Genomic DNA, 16,577 nt, shown 5'->3' with positions numbered 1-16,577 from the left:
TACCTCCGAAATCTGGCCTCAACCGAATGTCGTATCCGTTCATCAGTCTGTCCACTGTCTCTTTTACCAGAGGCATATTGCTCGGATCTTTCATATCCTTGACGCTGGGGAGGGAGAGAAAAAGATGGTGGTGTAATGCAGAAGAGCTTATTAATATCACACGCCAGTCACGCTTCTTCTTCTTCCCTTTTTTTTTTTTTTTTTTTTTTTTTTTGGACAAGAGACGACATGACACAACGAGGCTTCACGACGCGGCGATTGTTCTCGTCTTACCTTTGGCTCCAGACGCAGGTGACCAGTAAGGAAAAAGTCAAAATCCCAAAGTGGTTTTTCCTGATCCTCCCCATCGCAACAGTTTTTGAGGTGGTTTCCCGACGCGAGTGAGGAGAGCGCGCATCCAACTTATTCCAGACGGCGCAGAGGAGCCAATGAGGGGCGCATGCGTGCAGCGCAGCGCAAGATCAAAGAGTGGAGACTGATGATGGTGGATGAGCAGCTACCATTGCGGTGAAAAATATTAAAGGGACAAGTGGTTTGTGCGTAAGAAAGGCAGGAGCTGTTTTTTTTTCTTTTCCTTTTTTTTGCGCCAGGACTGAAATGAACAACAGCGCCGTGTGCCTCGAACTGCACTTCATCTGTGCTCCCTGATTATTATTATTCTGGCGTTCATCACATGACAGTTGAGTGTGGCTGCATCCCGGCAAGGTCAAACGATGAGATGCGCTGACAGGTTAAATGTCAAGTTTAGACTAAGTTTATTTGATCCATTAATATCTCACAGGATGTGTTCTGGCTTTAAAGAAAAGAAAGAAAAGAAGGAAACAAATGGAGCAAACATGCATCCAACAAACAGCCTTTAATATTCAAGCATTATTCATCCACACGAGCGTTAAAGAAAAGAACATTCTCCATCCGGAAGGTTTGAAAACTCAAGTTGATGCGTTCAGGGGACCAGCAGTGGACCCCTCCACCCTCTGTTCCCCCATCCCAACCCCCCCTCGTCGCCCCCAAAAGTGGCAGTGCAGAACGGTGGCGTGGAAAACACAATCCCACAATTCATTTTTCTCAGGTTGGAGTACATTTTTGAAGCGGCGGGGAGGGACGCGAGCCTCCACTAAATTGCCTTTGATCTTGTTGTAGTGGGAGCTGTGCTTCTGTAGAGGGCAGGCTTCTGAAAGCGTTGGTTCACTGTTGCATCACCGCCAGTTACAGCCATCATAGATTGTATCATCCACTTCTTTTTGATGTGTGTTTTTTTTTTTTTTTTGGTGCCATGCGTGTGTGTGTGTGTGTGTGAGAGCCAGTGCCTGTCCTGGTCCACGGGGCCCCCCCCCCCCCCGTGCTTGCGTGCGCGGCAGCGACGGCCCCCTGAAGTGATTGCGGAGGGTCCCTCAGCTCGGGGGTGCGGGGAGGGTGGAGGGGAGTGGGGGGGAAACAAGTGGGCAAGTTTGCGGTCGCGGGCCCGGCGAGATAAACAGACGGCGCCGCCGAAGAATAAACGACTTTCTGATTCATTTCATCTGTCAGATGAGAGTGTGGAGCTTGAACGCAAGCGCAACGCGCGCACGATAGGTTTGGCGCCCGGGGGGGGGGGGTTTGCGGGTGAGGTGAGGCCGGCTGGATGCTTGAAGGTCTCTCCGGCTGCACGTGCCCCCTTTTTTTTTTTTTTTTTTTTCCTCCCAGGTCCTCTCAGTTCCGGAGCTCCACGTCCCTGCAAAGAGGTTGAGCGCAGCAGAGCACAAAATGTGAGATGGGGGGGAAGGAGGGGGCTGGGTTTTTTTTTTTTTGGGGGGGGGGGGGGCATGTCACCGAAATGGCTCTATTCTCTCTACGTTCGCACACTCGAGGGGGGGTTTGCGGCATCCCCGCGCTCCCCCCCTCCACTCTCTCTCCTCCCCTTCCAAAAAGTGCAGAGCGAGACCCCGCGGTGGAATGGAAACGTGGAGGGTTGGAGAAAAGGAAGGAAGGAGGGAAGGAGGGAACGGACGGGATGCAGCTGCTCCCGAGCCGAGCCGCTCTTCCATCTCGTCTCTCCGTCTCGTTACTCTGCGGAACGTCCTTAAACAAAACAAACCATAAAAATTCTCTGACGTGAACATGAGAAGCATGATGAGCAGATTTGCACTCTCCCAAGTGTTACGTAACACCCCCCCCCACCACCACCACCACACCGACCCTCCGCCTCCTCCTCCCCATCGCTCCTTCCGCATCTCTCTCTCTCTCTCTCTCTCTCTCTCTCGCTTTCTTTCTGTCTTTCTTGGACAGGGAGCGCGGCGTTCCAGAAGTAAGTCACCCATCAGATGTGTTGGAGTAATCTGTGACTAAGTAATCCACTACTGTAATTTAAACTACTTTTTTTTTTTTTAGTAACGGAGTAATGTAACGGCATTACTGTGGAAAAACTGGTAATTATATCATAATTACTTTATCAAGTAACGATTCCGTTACTTTTACGAAAATGTTTTGCAAGCTAGAAATGTCTAATTACACTCAAAATGTCTGAAATTTAGAGAAACAACCGAAAACAACAATGTCGCAGATTGATGACGCAGCCGTGCATGCAACGTCATTGATACGCGACAACGCACAAAAACGAGCATGGCGGAGGCGAAAGAAAAAAAAACAGCGATTGCGTTTGACAGCTGGAAATACAAACATTATTTTCAGTTCATCTCGTCTAAATCAAAGAACACTGTGGTTGGTCGTACGTTATGTGCAGGAAACAAGACGCTCTCAACTGTTACTCTATCTTTCCTTAACTAGTAAAGTAATTAGTAATTGATTACTTATGAAACAAAGTAGTTAAAGAAGTAATTAGATTACTTTATAAAAAAAAAGTCATCAGTAATCAGCAGTTGGATTACTTTTATAGAGTAATCCCAACAGCACTGTTCATGAGCCGACCGGCATCCTGAGGCGGTTTGCCCCGAAGAGCCGCAGCTTCTTGAATCCTGATTGGGAGCAGGAGGAGGAGGAGGAGGAGAGTCTCCTCTGGTATAGAAGTGGGCACACACAGCCCCCTCCCCCCCACACACACACCTACTGTAAATCTAGGATGGCGATGCCGACGATAAAAGCCACAGTGCAGCAACAACGCCACCTAACATCACTCTTCCCCTCCTCTCCTCCTCTCGCTCACCTACAACTCCCGGGGCTGTTTCAACACTAGAAATTATTGATGCCTTTACTGCCTAGATAAAAGTCTTTGATGCAAAAAAAAAAAAAAGGCATGGGATGGGATGGGGGGGTGGGGGGGGAGGGGAGGGGAGGGAAGGGTGATGTGGGTACTTCTTGTTACGCTGAAGCTATTGCAATTAGAGCAGAGTGAGGCAGGTTTGTGGCTCTTTGAGATACAAAGCCGTGCACGTAAATCTCAGTTGGCTGTTGTCTGTTTTTCCCCCCACTTCAGGTTGGATATCCTGCCAAATGTGTCTCTGAATTTTGCTTTTCATGAAAGTTTTTCGGTTATTATTTTGACTTGTTGTAGTGCAGTGGTGATTGAAAGTTTGTTTGTTGTTTTGCTTTCTACCTTTAAAAACTCAAAATTGACTTCAGTACTTGAGATATCCATCCTTTTGAGGATGGCGATATAAGAAGCGCGGTGTTTTATATAGAGATGCAGAAAAAAATCACTAACAAGTTGCAATAAAATTAGTGAAATTATCAAACACTTAATGATGAATGAAGTAAAATATTCAATATTCAGTTTAAGTCTCAAATCAAAAAAATCCCAACATAGTTTAAAGTGACCTCTTTTTTTACATTTCATTAATTTAAAAAGAAATCTTATTAACATCATATATTGTTCTATTGTTCAATATTTTAGATAACTCGTGCACAGAACCAGCACTCAGCTTCATGTTACTTTCACCAAACGTACCTGGCACCCTCCATCGTGTCCTTGACCAGGTAGATGTACCAGTAGGCCAGGTTGAAGAGGGCAAAGGTCAGCGGGAAGAGGATGCGGGCGTACTTGTCGATGGGGCTGGTGCCGGCCAACTGTGGGATCTGAGGGAACGCCGAGCCCTGCTGGAGGAAGATGGGCATCGGCGGCGCTTCTTCTACCTCGCTGCGACACACCGAGTGGTTCCTCCTCTTCAGGCCGGCCTGCGGGCTGCTGTCCATCTGGTTGGGGGAGGGCAGGTGAGATGTGACGCTAGCCAAGACTTTTGTGGGTTGTAACAGACTGTCCCAACAAAGTTTATTAAGCTAGAATAAGTCACCACTTCATCGCAGGGCCACAAAACTGACACACAACAACCATCCACTCTCACAAGCTGCGTTTCTATGACAGTTTTTCGCAAAAATAAAGGCAATGTTTCTAAAATTCCGACAAAGCACAATTGCGATTTGCAGGTGTTTCCATTGAATGCTGCGAAGCGCACAACCTGCAACTCTCGTAAAATCTCGCGGTTACGTCTGCTTTTGTTTGTTTACGTTTGTTTGCTGTCAAGAATGGTTGTAACTCTTTGATTACTTGTAAAAAAATATTCCGTCTCCTCCACCATCCAAACAACATTTTTTTTTTTTTAAACTTACCCTACAGACTAGTGTTGTATTCGAGATTGGTCTTGGTCTCAACTGGTCAAGACTCAGCCAACACTACAATGACACAATAATAACGGAAAATAATCCATCTGCGGCCGTTTTACGCTCTGTTTGTGACACCAGAGTGGCACATCCCTTATTCCTAGTTAATTTATTTTTAAATTTTTATGATGTAAAAAATTTTTTTTTTCTGTTTTGTTGTTATTTCTCTTTGATATATAAAGTCTTGGTCTTGTCTTGGCACCAACCCCAAATGTCTTGGTCTTGTCTCGATCTCGATATTCTCTAGACTTGATAATGTCTTGGTCTCAGTTGGTGCCGTCTTGACTACAACACTACTACAGACACACACATTGATGGTAGTTTTTCCTACATGTTAACCCCCCCTTAATAAGCTGTATAAATGCTTTCTTGGCATAAATGTATAAATTTCTTTCTAGGCCAAAACATTGTCGACACTCAAGGACACCGCCAATCTAATTGTGCCATCACTTTTCTTTCAAATCGAGACTGATCCACGAGTTAAGGAAATAAATGAAAATATTGCCTGACATCCAGTCTTGAAACATTCAACAGAGGGGTAGGCAATTCTTGCAGCATCTTCTTCATCCTGGTCTTTGCCAAAAAATCTAAACAGGCCCTTCCTTTGCTCCAGTGCCATCCTTTCAGAAACTTTTGAGGAAATCCTCAGAGCTGTTTTTTTTTTTCTTCCCCCCCCCCTCCATAATCCTGTTGACGATCTCACAAACAAAAGGAGCACACGCTCCTCGGCGGAGGTAATGAGGGTGCACTCGGTACATGCATGGGGGTTTTAACATGCTGGATTTGTGTGAATCAGCCTTGAGGATGTGTTTGTTCCCACAAGAGATTTCTCTCAATGGCGGGCGGAAAATCCTCACAGAACACAGCAGGTAGTTTGCTGAATCGCCCATAGGATGGCGAGGAGATTATGCAGAGGAGCGCTCGAGTTGTTCCCTGTTCTCACACCGAGGCTATTTTTAAAGCATCTAAACCACGAGCCCTACACGTGAGGCGGCTCCCAGGAGGACGCTGCGGTGGCATACTGTATTAACATAAAGCTTATAGCTGGAGATGAGAGCGCTACAACAGCACATATTACTATTTAATGTGTGATGTGCCCCCCAGAATGGGGGGTAGAACGCGAGAAGCAGGGTGACTACTCGGAAATGCAAAGAGAGCGAGAGAGAGAGAAAAAATATCTGTGGCATCATTACTTTTCCGCTGCATCCGAGCCCCGCTGCTTTTTTTCCTTTCCTGCTCCGCACAACATCACTGCATCAAACCCCGCGACAGCGAGGAGACACTGCACCTCGGCAAAGCATTATTAGAAATGTAAATGCATTTTGAGCTGCCGTGTGATACGGATGACGCCCCTGCTCTGGGCGATGGAATGCGGTAGGAGACGCCGCTGCAGATTTCCTTGATGCAACCCGGGAAGAAAAACGCACCGTTTCAACACTCGGATGTGACGCGTGTAAATTCTCTCACTCTCCCACCTCTCATCTGTCATGTGGTATTGCGTTGCCGCAGACAATCGGGTCAAAATATGGATGACGAATAAAAACTGTTGCTAGCAATCACGTGTAACATGTGCGGCAACCTGGAAGGAAGCGTCACTTCCAACTTGCAAGACACGAGTGCATGATCAGAATAACAGTGAAAAAAAAGATTTGAATTTTTCTTTTTTTTTTTGCTCATGTTGTGTCTTTTAATGGATTTGATTGACATAAATGCTCTTCAGTACACCTGGTCAACACCCAGGAGTCGAAGACTTGGCTGTTTTTGTTATGTAGTTGCCAGATTCACACTCTCACCATCGGGGAGAAGGTACAGTAGCATTACATGTACAACATCACGCTGTAGGGATAGCACCTATCCACACGAGCAATGCACGAAGCACTGTATTGTGTACTTCATATCCTGATCTCCCACTATTCGCACTATTCCTATGTAAACCATGCACTTCCTCTATGTGAAGTGTCGTTACTCTCTGCCTTCTGGCTTACTGTCTTGTTATATTGTGTTGTCATTAACTTGTGAAACTTGTGAGCACACAGCACATTCCTGTCAACTGTATTTTCCTGTTGAAATGGCTATAATAAACCTAAACCTAATAAACCTAAACCTAGATTATTCTATATTGTACCTTAAATCTTTCTGACGCATAAATGAAGTAACATTTGACAATTTTGCTGCATTAAATGACTCTTTAGTTGAAAGGTGCTTTTCTCCCATCGCTGACCAACACTTACTGAAAGCGCGTCGCCGTCCTCGCTGCTGGTGGCCAACACCTCCAGTTTGTCCTGGCGAGCCTTCTGTTTCGTCAAGCGTTTGGCCTGCAGGGTGGCAACGTAGTTCACGGCTGCAAACTCCACCAGAGCGGAGGCCACGAAGGCGAAGCACACCGCAATGAACCAGTCCATGGCGGTGGCGTAGGCCACTTTGGGGAGAGACTGCCGTGCACTGATGCTCAGGGTGGTCATGGTCAGGACTGTGGTGATTCCTGCATACATCAAGATTGCACACGGATGTTTTATAATAAGGATGAATATCTAAAAATTGAAGCTCAACACTCATGGGGGGATTTAGGGGAAATACCTGCAACAGTGCGTGCAGGCACAGACTCCTTATTGATCCAGAAAGAGACCTGTGACAGCACCACAACCATGATGAGAGGGATGTACGTCTGAATGAGGTAGTAGCCGAGCTTCCTCTGCAGGTGGAAATGGACCACCTGCACCGAGTAGTGACCTGCAAGACAAACAGTGCACGTGCATGTGAAGAGAGCAGCCCTCGGGGACGGAGCGGGCGAGCGCGGGAGGGATGCCCTTGCGCGCCCTTGAACAGCTGCTGGGAAATGGTGAATTTATTGCCGGCGTTTGGGCCGCAGTAGGTCACAAACTGCACGGTGCATGCGTGTGAGGCGAGAGCAGGGAAGGAGAGGAAGGGTGGAAGGAAGTGGGAGGGGGGGAGAAGTCGCTCTGCGTAACGCTTTCCCGCTCCGTCTGAACGCATGCACGGAGACGTTCGCAGAGGAAAAACGTGCCGCTGCATCTCTCCCTCCCACACACACACACACACACACACACACACACACACACACACACACACACACACACACACACACACACACACACACACACACACACACACACACACACACACACACACTTCCTCCATTTGGCACACTACATTAGGCCTGATGATTTATGCATCTTAAAAGTTGAGGAGTGCTTTAATAGCAGATTTTGTTTATTTTTGCTCTGTTTTGTCTTGTCTTTTTATCAATATCATTATTGTTACTTTATGTTTAACATTTTGGCACCTGTAAGTCTTTACAGGTCCCACATTATGAAATTACCCTTGGTTTCTTGAGACCTGTAATGAACTCCCCAAAAATGACGCGAGTCCATTCAGTAGGTCGGTTAATTTTTTTTTTGCTGGCTGTGCTTTAGCACACTGTTCTGGAAAATCAGCCCTTTGTGATGTCACAAAGGGCACTGACACCCACAGAGGCATTCTCCAGGTTATTCTCAACACCCACAAACGCCGGGTGTTTGTGCCATAGTCTTATACAGTGTTGTTTTTGTCTCCTTGTTTTGGAAGAACTGACGAGGCATTAGCTTTAGCGGTAAGCTAAACATTTTCAGGGGAGGCTGTAAACAGAGTGCTAAATATACTTGCTTTACTGGAGATTTATAGGGCTTTTTGTATAGTTACTTGTGCAAGGCTGCTCGAATGGGAAGACAAAGAGTGACAATAGCCCCCTTCACTTGTTTTTTACGACAGTTACCTGTGTTTGATCCGAAGATTTCACTGGACAAAGTTTGTCCCACTAGATCGTACTGCAGAAGGCTCATGGACTCCTTGGGACAATCCACAGAATCCACGGGACCTTTCCTCCAAGTGTATTTGATTTCACTGCTCGTGTAGGCATCTAAAAAAAAATAAAAATCATCAGCTTAAGTAAATCTCGATATAGCCCCTCAAAGGTTACACGTCACAATAAGTCTGGCCGTTGTCATTCCCCCTGTTTGTAAAATGCATCTGTTCCACTTACAGCTTCCGAACCTGAGAGGGCATGCGTGGCCGTCCATGGGAAAGTCAAACAACTTCATGGGGCAGTCTGCACTGATTGTCAGCCTGGCGACAAGAGAACAAATTGAAAAGAACAAGTCAGGGCCGTCTTCACCTGTAAGATGTTCTCTCGTAAAGACACCGTCCAGCGTGAGGTCACCTCATGGTGTAGAGGACGGTCCCATTCTGCATGATACGGAACAGTTTGTTCGGAGTCGTCATGTTGTGAGAAATGGACCTCTTTGAGTTTCGGAAGAACGTGTCCGGGACCCAGATCTTTTCTACCATGCGGTTGTTGAGCCGCAGGATTTCTGTAGGCCCCTCGAATTTCAGCCGCTCATCAATCCACATCTGGCGGAAGAACATGTCCATGGTGTAATCCTGACGCACAGGACACAAAGGGTGAACGTGAAGCGCAATATTAAGACAATCTCGCAACACAAAATGTTAGTTTTGAACCGTCTCTGTCCAGTAAACACAGGCCCTGGCGCTACACAGCAGAGGCTATGAAAGACTCTTCTTATCCGGCAGTGTACGGTGGGGAGACATGACGAGACAATGATGGATGCCACTCATCACAGACAATGATTAATCAATCCGTTCAGACATTCTCCCCCGTCTGACATGTTGTCATATTGATTTAGAGGCCATCAGTAATGGAGTTATAAAAGTGGTCAAACCAATTACAGCTCATTAGATGCTCTCATGGCAGGCTGGCCATAAGGCTTTCACCGGTCGCTCATGCGCTGCTATCTGCAAAAGACAGCAAACACACACATCCGTGGAGTTTTCCCCTCTTACCATGTTCACATCCGACACGGGTCCAAAGCTGGTGACAAATATGTCCGTTTTCACCTCTGTGATGCCACCTGCGACAGAGGTGATTAAGCTTACAAAGAATGTGACGCAACACAAGATGCATTTAAAACATGTGTTTAAGGATCTGAGGTCCGACCCACCTCCCGACCCAGGTCTCAGTCTGTTGTCATATCCATCCAACAGTCGATCCAAGATGCGTGTAATGTTGTCTGAGTTGATTTTCTCGTTTCCGCTGACATTACTAAAACTGCAAAGAAAAGAATCAAACATTCGAAACATGATTTTTTTTTTCTCCTTCTTCTACTTCCCCACAGTTTAAACTGTGAGGGATAACTCACCTCAGCCAGCAGATAAAAGTAATTAAAGTAATTGTCTGGGCAGCCATCCTGGGTAGCGCGTATCACCAACTTTGCTACGTCAACTCTTTGGACAATTCATATTTGACAAAATGATGTAAGGTAGCGAGGGAAAAAAAATAGAGGCAGCTTTGACAGGTGTCGTTAGACTAACTGCTAGGTACTCAATAACGCAGAGAAGGCACTAAGACAGGAATGGTAATCTAATTAAGGGATTAGTAAATCCCCTCCTTTTTTAGACAAACAGGGCCTTCCTTCCTTCAGTAGCCTTCAACATGTAAAAGCTAGTGCTAGCTTACAATAACAATTCACAATTCAACAATACAATTTGTATTTAAATAATTTTTTTCGCACAATTGCTTGTTTATGCAATGTAGCATCGTATTCACATTGCAACAAATTACTTACAAGAGTATATAGCGCCGTGGTTTGTCTACGTGTAGTTTTGTTCGTCAACCAAAGGAGGGCGCTGCTGCCACAAGCTGTTGACATCCGGAGCTGGAAATTCCTCCGGAGAAGAAGTGCAGGAGGCGGGGCAGCATGGCGGCCAACACTACTGCCTAACCAACTAAAAAGATTTCCCCAAATTCACTCGAAACTGTCAATAACACCGCTTAAGTAATTCCGTGTTCCGGTCGAGGTTGCTAAAGGTGAACCGTGAACCAGACTGTTTGTGTAACTCCTTGGCTAGCGGGCTAATGTTTAGTTAGCCGACCTGCTACTGGAACTGCAGCATGTCAGTGAACTTCGAGGAGAGGAGCGGTGTGGTCTCCTGTAAGACCTCCTGGGGTTCCTGGTACCAGACCATGGAGGAGGTCTTCATCGAAGTCAACGTGCCTCACGGAACATCTGGCAAAGAGGTCAAGTGCCATCTGGGATCCAGGCTCATAGAGCTGAGCGTCAAAGGGAAGGAGATATTCAAGGTAAGCTGCTCGCTGAGCTGATCCTTGGCTCTTCACTGATCTGAAAACGATGCGAAAATCGAGTCTAAATGGTCAAATTGTCCTGGGTCTGTGCAGCTTTCTGTTTAAATAATCGTTTAGGGAGCTCTGAATATGCACAATAACTCGAATTCGTCATTACAGTGTTCAATTGAGGAGGTATTACAGTTGGTATTTCAGTCAGAGGCATAGATTCGAAAAAGTGCTGGAAATTCTACAGAGAATTCGGTTCTCTGGCAAGCTGTGTTGTCTGAACGACACTCGGGGGGGTGGTGGTGGTGGTGGTGGTGGGGGGTATTCTATTACACCACAAACGCAGCGCGAACCGTTTCCAAACAGTGTGGCGCATTCTGCCACTTGATTTGCTGACTAGATGTTTGCTTTAACGAGCAGTTGATTTGGTGTACCACGTGTCAGTGGGTGTGGCTTCAGGATCAGTCTGTTTTTATGCTCACAGGGGAAGTTGCTTGACACCACTGTGGCAGATGAAGCCACTTGGACACTAGGTGGGCTGTGAATCTTGAGTTACACACACACACACACACACACACACACACACACACATACAGTTATACATATATGAAACCACTGTCAACTAATTCCACCCCCCCCCCTTTTTTTTTTTTTCTTCTTCTTGTAAGAGGACAAGTGCCTGATTCGGATCATCCTGATGAAGACGAATAGAGAGGCAGGGAACTGCTGGTCCTCCCTGCTGGAGGGAGAGTACTGCGCTAATGCCTGGGTCCAGGACCAGATGCAGAAAAAACTCACTCTGGAGAGATTTCAGCGGGAGGTCAGTTGTGGTTGTAAATCTGGACAAGAGATTGTTGATGGACAGTTCATCAGAAAATTTCTGTGTAGCTTTATTTTGTGGTTTTAGTAAGATGTTTATTACTGCATTGTTGTATTTATAAGTCTGGCAAATTTAAGATTATTTGAAAATAGTTTTGAGTGTCACAGAGATGATGGGTTCCACTGGAATTGACATATTTTTCACATTTTCTCTACTAGAATCCTGGATTTGACTTCAGTGGTGCAGATATCTCTGGGAATTTTGCTGGAGGAGGTCCAGACTTCTCCAATCTCCAGAAGTGACGGAGGCCTTGGGAGTCAAACCTTTTTCGTGCTGGACACATCTGTATAATGAACACTGAGAACATTCGCATGGTGCAAATGGGCCCCATAAAACCTTCAGTTGCACCTAAGACTGATTTTTGCAAAAATCTTGAGTAGGAGGAGAGTTTCCTCGCGGAAGTCTGATGATCTGGCATCTCTTGGCTTGATGAAACATGATGTTTAGAGCTGCTTCACTTATTTTATTAAATTTTAAGAGATATTTTCTGATAGACCTCAGACATTAAAAATAAAAATCAGGCATTGAACAGTTTTGATGATTGATTGATGATTTTGATGACTTTTTGGGTTGTGCTCCGATATTCTCAGCACAGCACACACAATCACTCTGTCCCATGACCGATCTAGAACGTAGTCCTCAAAGCCAGAAATCTTGCTTGATTGAATGTGATCTTACACTGAAGAAGAAACACAAACACACAGAGGACAAACAAGAAGAATGATGGTGGTCTTCGGACCATTACGCACAGAAAATCTGTCAAACTAAGAAAAAGGAAAGATCACCAGAGCAAGACGACCACAGGATAATCTTATAAAACACAATAATGTGGGCGTTTGCTGAGCTCAGTCAGGAAGAAGCAAAGTTGTGTTACAACAGCTCAATAGTCTTTATGTGTGTGTCCCACTTAAGTTTTCTTTCCGGGTTCTGAAAAGCCATTGAGGTTTCTTCCACAAATCAAAATGACACAGCAATAGCTTTTCAATAAAATTTTATTGAAAGGTACCAGTATTCATTTTCAATCAGATTGTGAGTTTAATTAGCCATTCGGAATTTCAGAAATAAATGAATACCTGGACAGGGAAACTTGGCAAAGAAAATGCAACACAAATTCAATCCACAGTTCCACCGCAATGACCAACTCTTCAATTTCTCCACAACATCAACAGAAATGAGCAAATGTGACTCAATGTGTCATAATGTGTAAGAACAACTGAAATCCAGCTCACGCTGTAGGGTTGACCGTACATCACGGGTCAACATGAGCTTTGCTTAACCGGAGCTCACCGGTATTCCCTCGCCGTATCGGAACAAAAAAAAAAGAAAAATCACCTTGGGTAGGAGTGTGCATTCAGGACAGTTTAGCGACCTAGGGTGGAAGTTAAGGACTTTGGGCCCGATTTCTTGGTTCCATTTTTGCTGTTCACAAAATCCTTCTCCCTCCTCTTCCACATAGTGGACTGAGGACCTAGGTGGTTCTATACTTATTTGCTTAAAACCAGCAACCCGTTCAAGGAAAGACCAAACACCTTGGCACGGATTCAAACAAGAACATACTGTACACCTCTGTAAGCAACTCAACCAGCAAAAGTAAAACTTCAAAGCAGGATGGGAGCGGTTTCTCACAAAGTAATACTCGTCACGTGGGGCAGAAAAGGTATCATGTGATCGATGTTAATATGACAACGGAAAAAGACTTGAGGAAAACTGATTACGTTTGAGCTTTTCCTTAAAGAAATCCATCATCACAGATGAACGTCTGTAAGGAAAATAGGTGGAGCTGTATGTGGGTGACCACACGGCCAGAGAGAGTCGCCCAGAAGCTGCATCAAAACAGAGCAACTGTTTGGGGATGGTTTTGAAGTTTTCTCTGCGTGTGAAAAAAGGTCACCCATTTATAGCTCCGGGTTTAATTGGCTGACTCAGGTATGGTGGGAAGATGAGTGATCTTGTAGTAGCTGTGCTTCAGCTGGCGCGCAGTTCTTCCCGAAATAGTCCAACGTAGCCTCTGGCTGTTGGGCCTGGAGCACTTGGTGGAGGAGTATTCAACCAGGCACTTTCCAACCAGCTCCCGCACACACACCAAGTCTCCATCTCTGATCTGCACAGAAACAACCAGACAAATAGATAAGTACATAAATAAATACACAAATCACAAAGGAACATTGTAGAAATGAGCTTTAGAGACCATTTAACCATTCAACTCAACTAAATCAGATTAGCATTCTGTTTGAAAGGGTGCCTTAAAAAACAACAACACCTACATTCAGCTGCTGCTGCAGATTTCCCAGAACCTCTGTTATTTCGTCGCTGTGCTCAGGGTCATGTTCTTCCTGGGCCTCGTAACACATGAGAGCCATGGCAAGCAGGGATGGCTGCAGAGAAATAAGAGATGCATCTTTCAGATTGTCAACCTAGGAAACATTTTAGTGTCAAGACAAACACTTGTTTTATTCTCAAACTAACAAAAAACTGTGTTGTGAGATGCTTAATTCTTCAATCGTACAAACCACTGAATGCTGCAACACAATAAATCCACAATAGAATCGAGTCATCTTTGCAAAAAGTGTTGACCAAGAAGTTATTTTCGCCTACCTTTATCTTGGAGAAGACAAATGAACAGTGACAGGCTTTCAGCTGCGCCTCCAGTCTCTCAAGGCTCAGTATCTTCTGGCTGCATCAAAAACGGAAATGCTTTTAGTCTCAAGATTGCAAATTATGTATAAGATGGGTCTGAGGGAAGGCTTGGAGGACAAAATATCAATCCGTTTGATTATTTATAATTATATTTTGCCCGTTAACCTTAAAATACCCTTAGCTGCAATAAAAAAAAAAATTAAAAAAAAAGAGTATGAAGAGACAGATTTTTAGTCAGGCTGAATCCGACAGGTTGATGCAAAGGTCTTTACCTCTCAGCGCTGAGCTGCCCCTGGACGTGGCTGTAAAAGAGACGCAGAAAGCGCAGGGCTGTGGGCGCCTTCACCTTCCAGTAGAGCTTTTCCATGATGATCTTCTCCATCCTCATCATGTCAGACACTGTAAAGCGATTCTGACTGATGCGTATGAGATCATTGGCCAGAGGCACGTTCTTCTCGTCCTCAGCTGACTTCACAGCAATGTAGAAGCAGCACAGGCCCACGCAGGACAGGTGCTTTGGTTGAATCTGGGCAGGGACAGAAAATATGACGAGATTTTAAGAAAGGTGAAATGTCACAATCCAAACAGATCTTTTTCGTCGCCGATGCATTTACTAACCTTCATCACTGAAAGGAATCTATCCAGGAGGCTGATGGCTAATGAGAAGGTCTCCGTGCTGAACCCAAAGAACCTGGTCAGGGAGAGCAGGTCCTTGACTTCCAGCTCCCTCAGTCTGGTGGTCATCCTGAGGCCATTATCCTGGGACGTCTCAATGAGTCTCAAGCCGCTCAGCTTTGGTTGGTATCGGCCTTCGCAATCTGTGAGGGCTTTCAGCTGAACTGCAAAGGGCAATGCCCCAGGTCCTGTCACGGTGTCAATCATCTATGTAGCAGGAGAAACAGGAAAGTCAGACCTACTGCACAGTACACACCATCAACAATGTGATTCGGTTGCACAAAAAAGACAAACAAAACAAGCCACCTGCTCATGATCAGATACTAGATGTTTTGCATATTATTGAACAGACTGAAGATGCTATGTTCCAATGTCTATTTGTTTGAGATCATTAATTATTCCTTTCACATTAAAGTCTGGAAAACGGTTAGTAGTTTCACCTACTAAACAAACAAACAACGCCCTGAGGCCTTCTAATCCACATGGTGGAGCGATCCTCAACACAAGACCATCCCTTGTGTTAGATTTGACAACAAATAGAGCAAGAAACGTTGAAAATGTTTGAATTATATCAACAAAATGGGCTCTATTTACTTAAAAGCTGACGATTTGCTTAGGATTGTTTATTCAATGAAAATAATTAAAAGAGTGCATAACATGGGACAAACAAAAAAGTGCCTAGAACCGCAACACCAATCGTGTTTTGCACAGCAGTATCATGAAACGTGGGAAGCTCTCCAAATATGCAGGTTATCAAGTGACAAGCCTCCCCCAGCAGCTGTCATTGAACTGGACCTAACTGGATTGAACCGGGATACATACAGGTTCATGCCTACTTTTTAAAGCACAAATAAGGGGTCGATTAAAATAAATAAAATGGAGGCAATGCACAAGAAACTCAGAAAATACTAACTATTTCAGCAAAGTGGAGACACCGGTAAGCGTGTATCCGCTATTCTAGGCTGTTTAGTGTGAGCTGGGCCTGTCTGTGGCACAGCAGGACCTGCGTCATGTCTGGACATGTCCCTGCCGTACCGGCGAATGGGTAAACTACCAGGGTCTAAAAACAATTACAACCCAGAGAGACACTTCAAAGTTTAGGGTTCGCTAAACTTCATTTTCGCTACTTGCCCATTAGCGTTTCAGAAGGTATATAAGCGTTCAGATGAATTATTCAAAGAAAAATGGCACAATCGAAAGAACGCAAACTACCTCGTAGCATTTAGCTTTAGCTGCTAATGCTAATAAAACGGTACCGCCGGCAGCTCAACTTCATGTGTTGATAGCATGAGTTAAGACTTATTTTAATTCATGGAGGGATATACCAATCACTAGCAAACGCTATTAGACAGCATACACTAGATAGCATGACTAAATCCCTCTGTGGAAATGAACTATTAGTTCGCTTACCTTTGCTTGCTTAAGTTACGTTTTCTTTGATGGTGAAAAAAGTCAAATCCCAAACGTTTTGAGAACGTGAGTGAGAAAGGGATTAAAAACAACAAAAGAGTAAGTATGAACTTTAATTTAAGAAAGTTTTAAGCATAGGTCAGTTTTGATCCTATGCACACCCCCCTACCCTTGGTGAAAGGCGATGGGGAAAGGGCTGAGAGGAGTTTAATGGAGGCATAAAACCAGGCCCATGCCCAA

General features: G+C 45.0%; 4 protein-coding genes across 6 annotated transcripts in view; 1 reads left to right on the top strand and 3 right to left on the bottom strand.

Moving 5' to 3' along the window:
• gabrb2a (gamma-aminobutyric acid type A receptor subunit beta2a) overlaps positions 1-513 on the bottom strand; it is a 35,363-nt gene extending 34,850 nt beyond the window's left edge. The window contains exons 1-2 of one of the 2 annotated variants that reach the window (XM_076032888.1): positions 274-513; positions 4-104 (exon numbers count right to left, since the gene is read on the bottom strand). In XM_076032888.1, the coding sequence (XP_075889003.1) occupies positions 4-104; positions 274-347 (175 nt within the window). In that variant the 5' untranslated portion in view covers positions 348-513. The remainder of the gene's footprint in view (positions 1-3; positions 105-273) is intronic. The other variant, XM_076032887.1, reaches the window with a different exon arrangement.
• Positions 514-854: 341 nt separating this feature from the next.
• On the bottom strand, positions 855-10,367 carry gabra6a (gamma-aminobutyric acid type A receptor subunit alpha6a). Of its 2 annotated transcripts, none has more exons than XM_076032895.1 (10): positions 10,226-10,367; positions 9,606-9,706; positions 9,448-9,515; positions 8,807-9,027; positions 8,630-8,712; positions 8,363-8,506; positions 7,168-7,320; positions 6,822-7,072; positions 3,881-4,125; positions 855-1,711 (listed from the first exon to the last, which is right to left on the bottom strand). In XM_076032895.1, exons 3-10 carry the CDS (start codon positions 9,448-9,450, stop codon positions 1,690-1,692), a joined length of 1,122 nt encoding a protein of 373 aa, XP_075889010.1. In that variant the 5' UTR covers positions 9,451-9,515; positions 9,606-9,706; positions 10,226-10,367; the 3' UTR covers positions 855-1,689. The 2 variants fall into 2 exon arrangements, with proteins under 2 accessions (XP_075889010.1, XP_075889009.1); XM_076032894.1 differs by lacking the exon at positions 10,226-10,367 and adding an exon at positions 9,804-10,054 and having other exon boundaries at positions 9,606-9,712.
• Positions 10,353-12,922, top strand: nudcd2 (NudC domain containing 2). The gene is made up of 4 exons (XM_076032899.1): positions 10,353-10,744; positions 11,220-11,268; positions 11,404-11,555; positions 11,774-12,922. Exons 1-4 carry the CDS (start codon positions 10,556-10,558, stop codon positions 11,855-11,857), a joined length of 474 nt encoding a protein of 157 aa, XP_075889014.1. The 5' UTR covers positions 10,353-10,555; the 3' UTR covers positions 11,858-12,922.
• On the bottom strand, positions 12,590-16,540 carry ccng1 (cyclin G1). The gene is made up of 6 exons (XM_076032897.1): positions 16,338-16,540; positions 14,871-15,134; positions 14,525-14,778; positions 14,211-14,289; positions 13,880-13,990; positions 12,590-13,716 (listed from the first exon to the last, which is right to left on the bottom strand). Exons 2-6 carry the CDS (start codon positions 15,132-15,134, stop codon positions 13,525-13,527), a joined length of 900 nt encoding a protein of 299 aa, XP_075889012.1. The 5' UTR covers positions 16,338-16,540; the 3' UTR covers positions 12,590-13,524.
• Positions 16,541-16,577: the final 37 nt, after the last annotated feature.

Source organism: Nelusetta ayraudi, unplaced genomic scaffold (assembly GCF_046127955.1).
Source record: "Nelusetta ayraudi isolate G7.1 ecotype Tasmania unplaced genomic scaffold, CSIRO-AGI_Nayr_v1 ptg000039l, whole genome shotgun sequence".
Classification (NCBI taxonomy): domain Eukaryota; kingdom Metazoa; phylum Chordata; class Actinopteri; order Tetraodontiformes; family Monacanthidae; genus Nelusetta; species Nelusetta ayraudi.
This window is presented reverse-complemented; position numbering and strand designations above follow the sequence as displayed.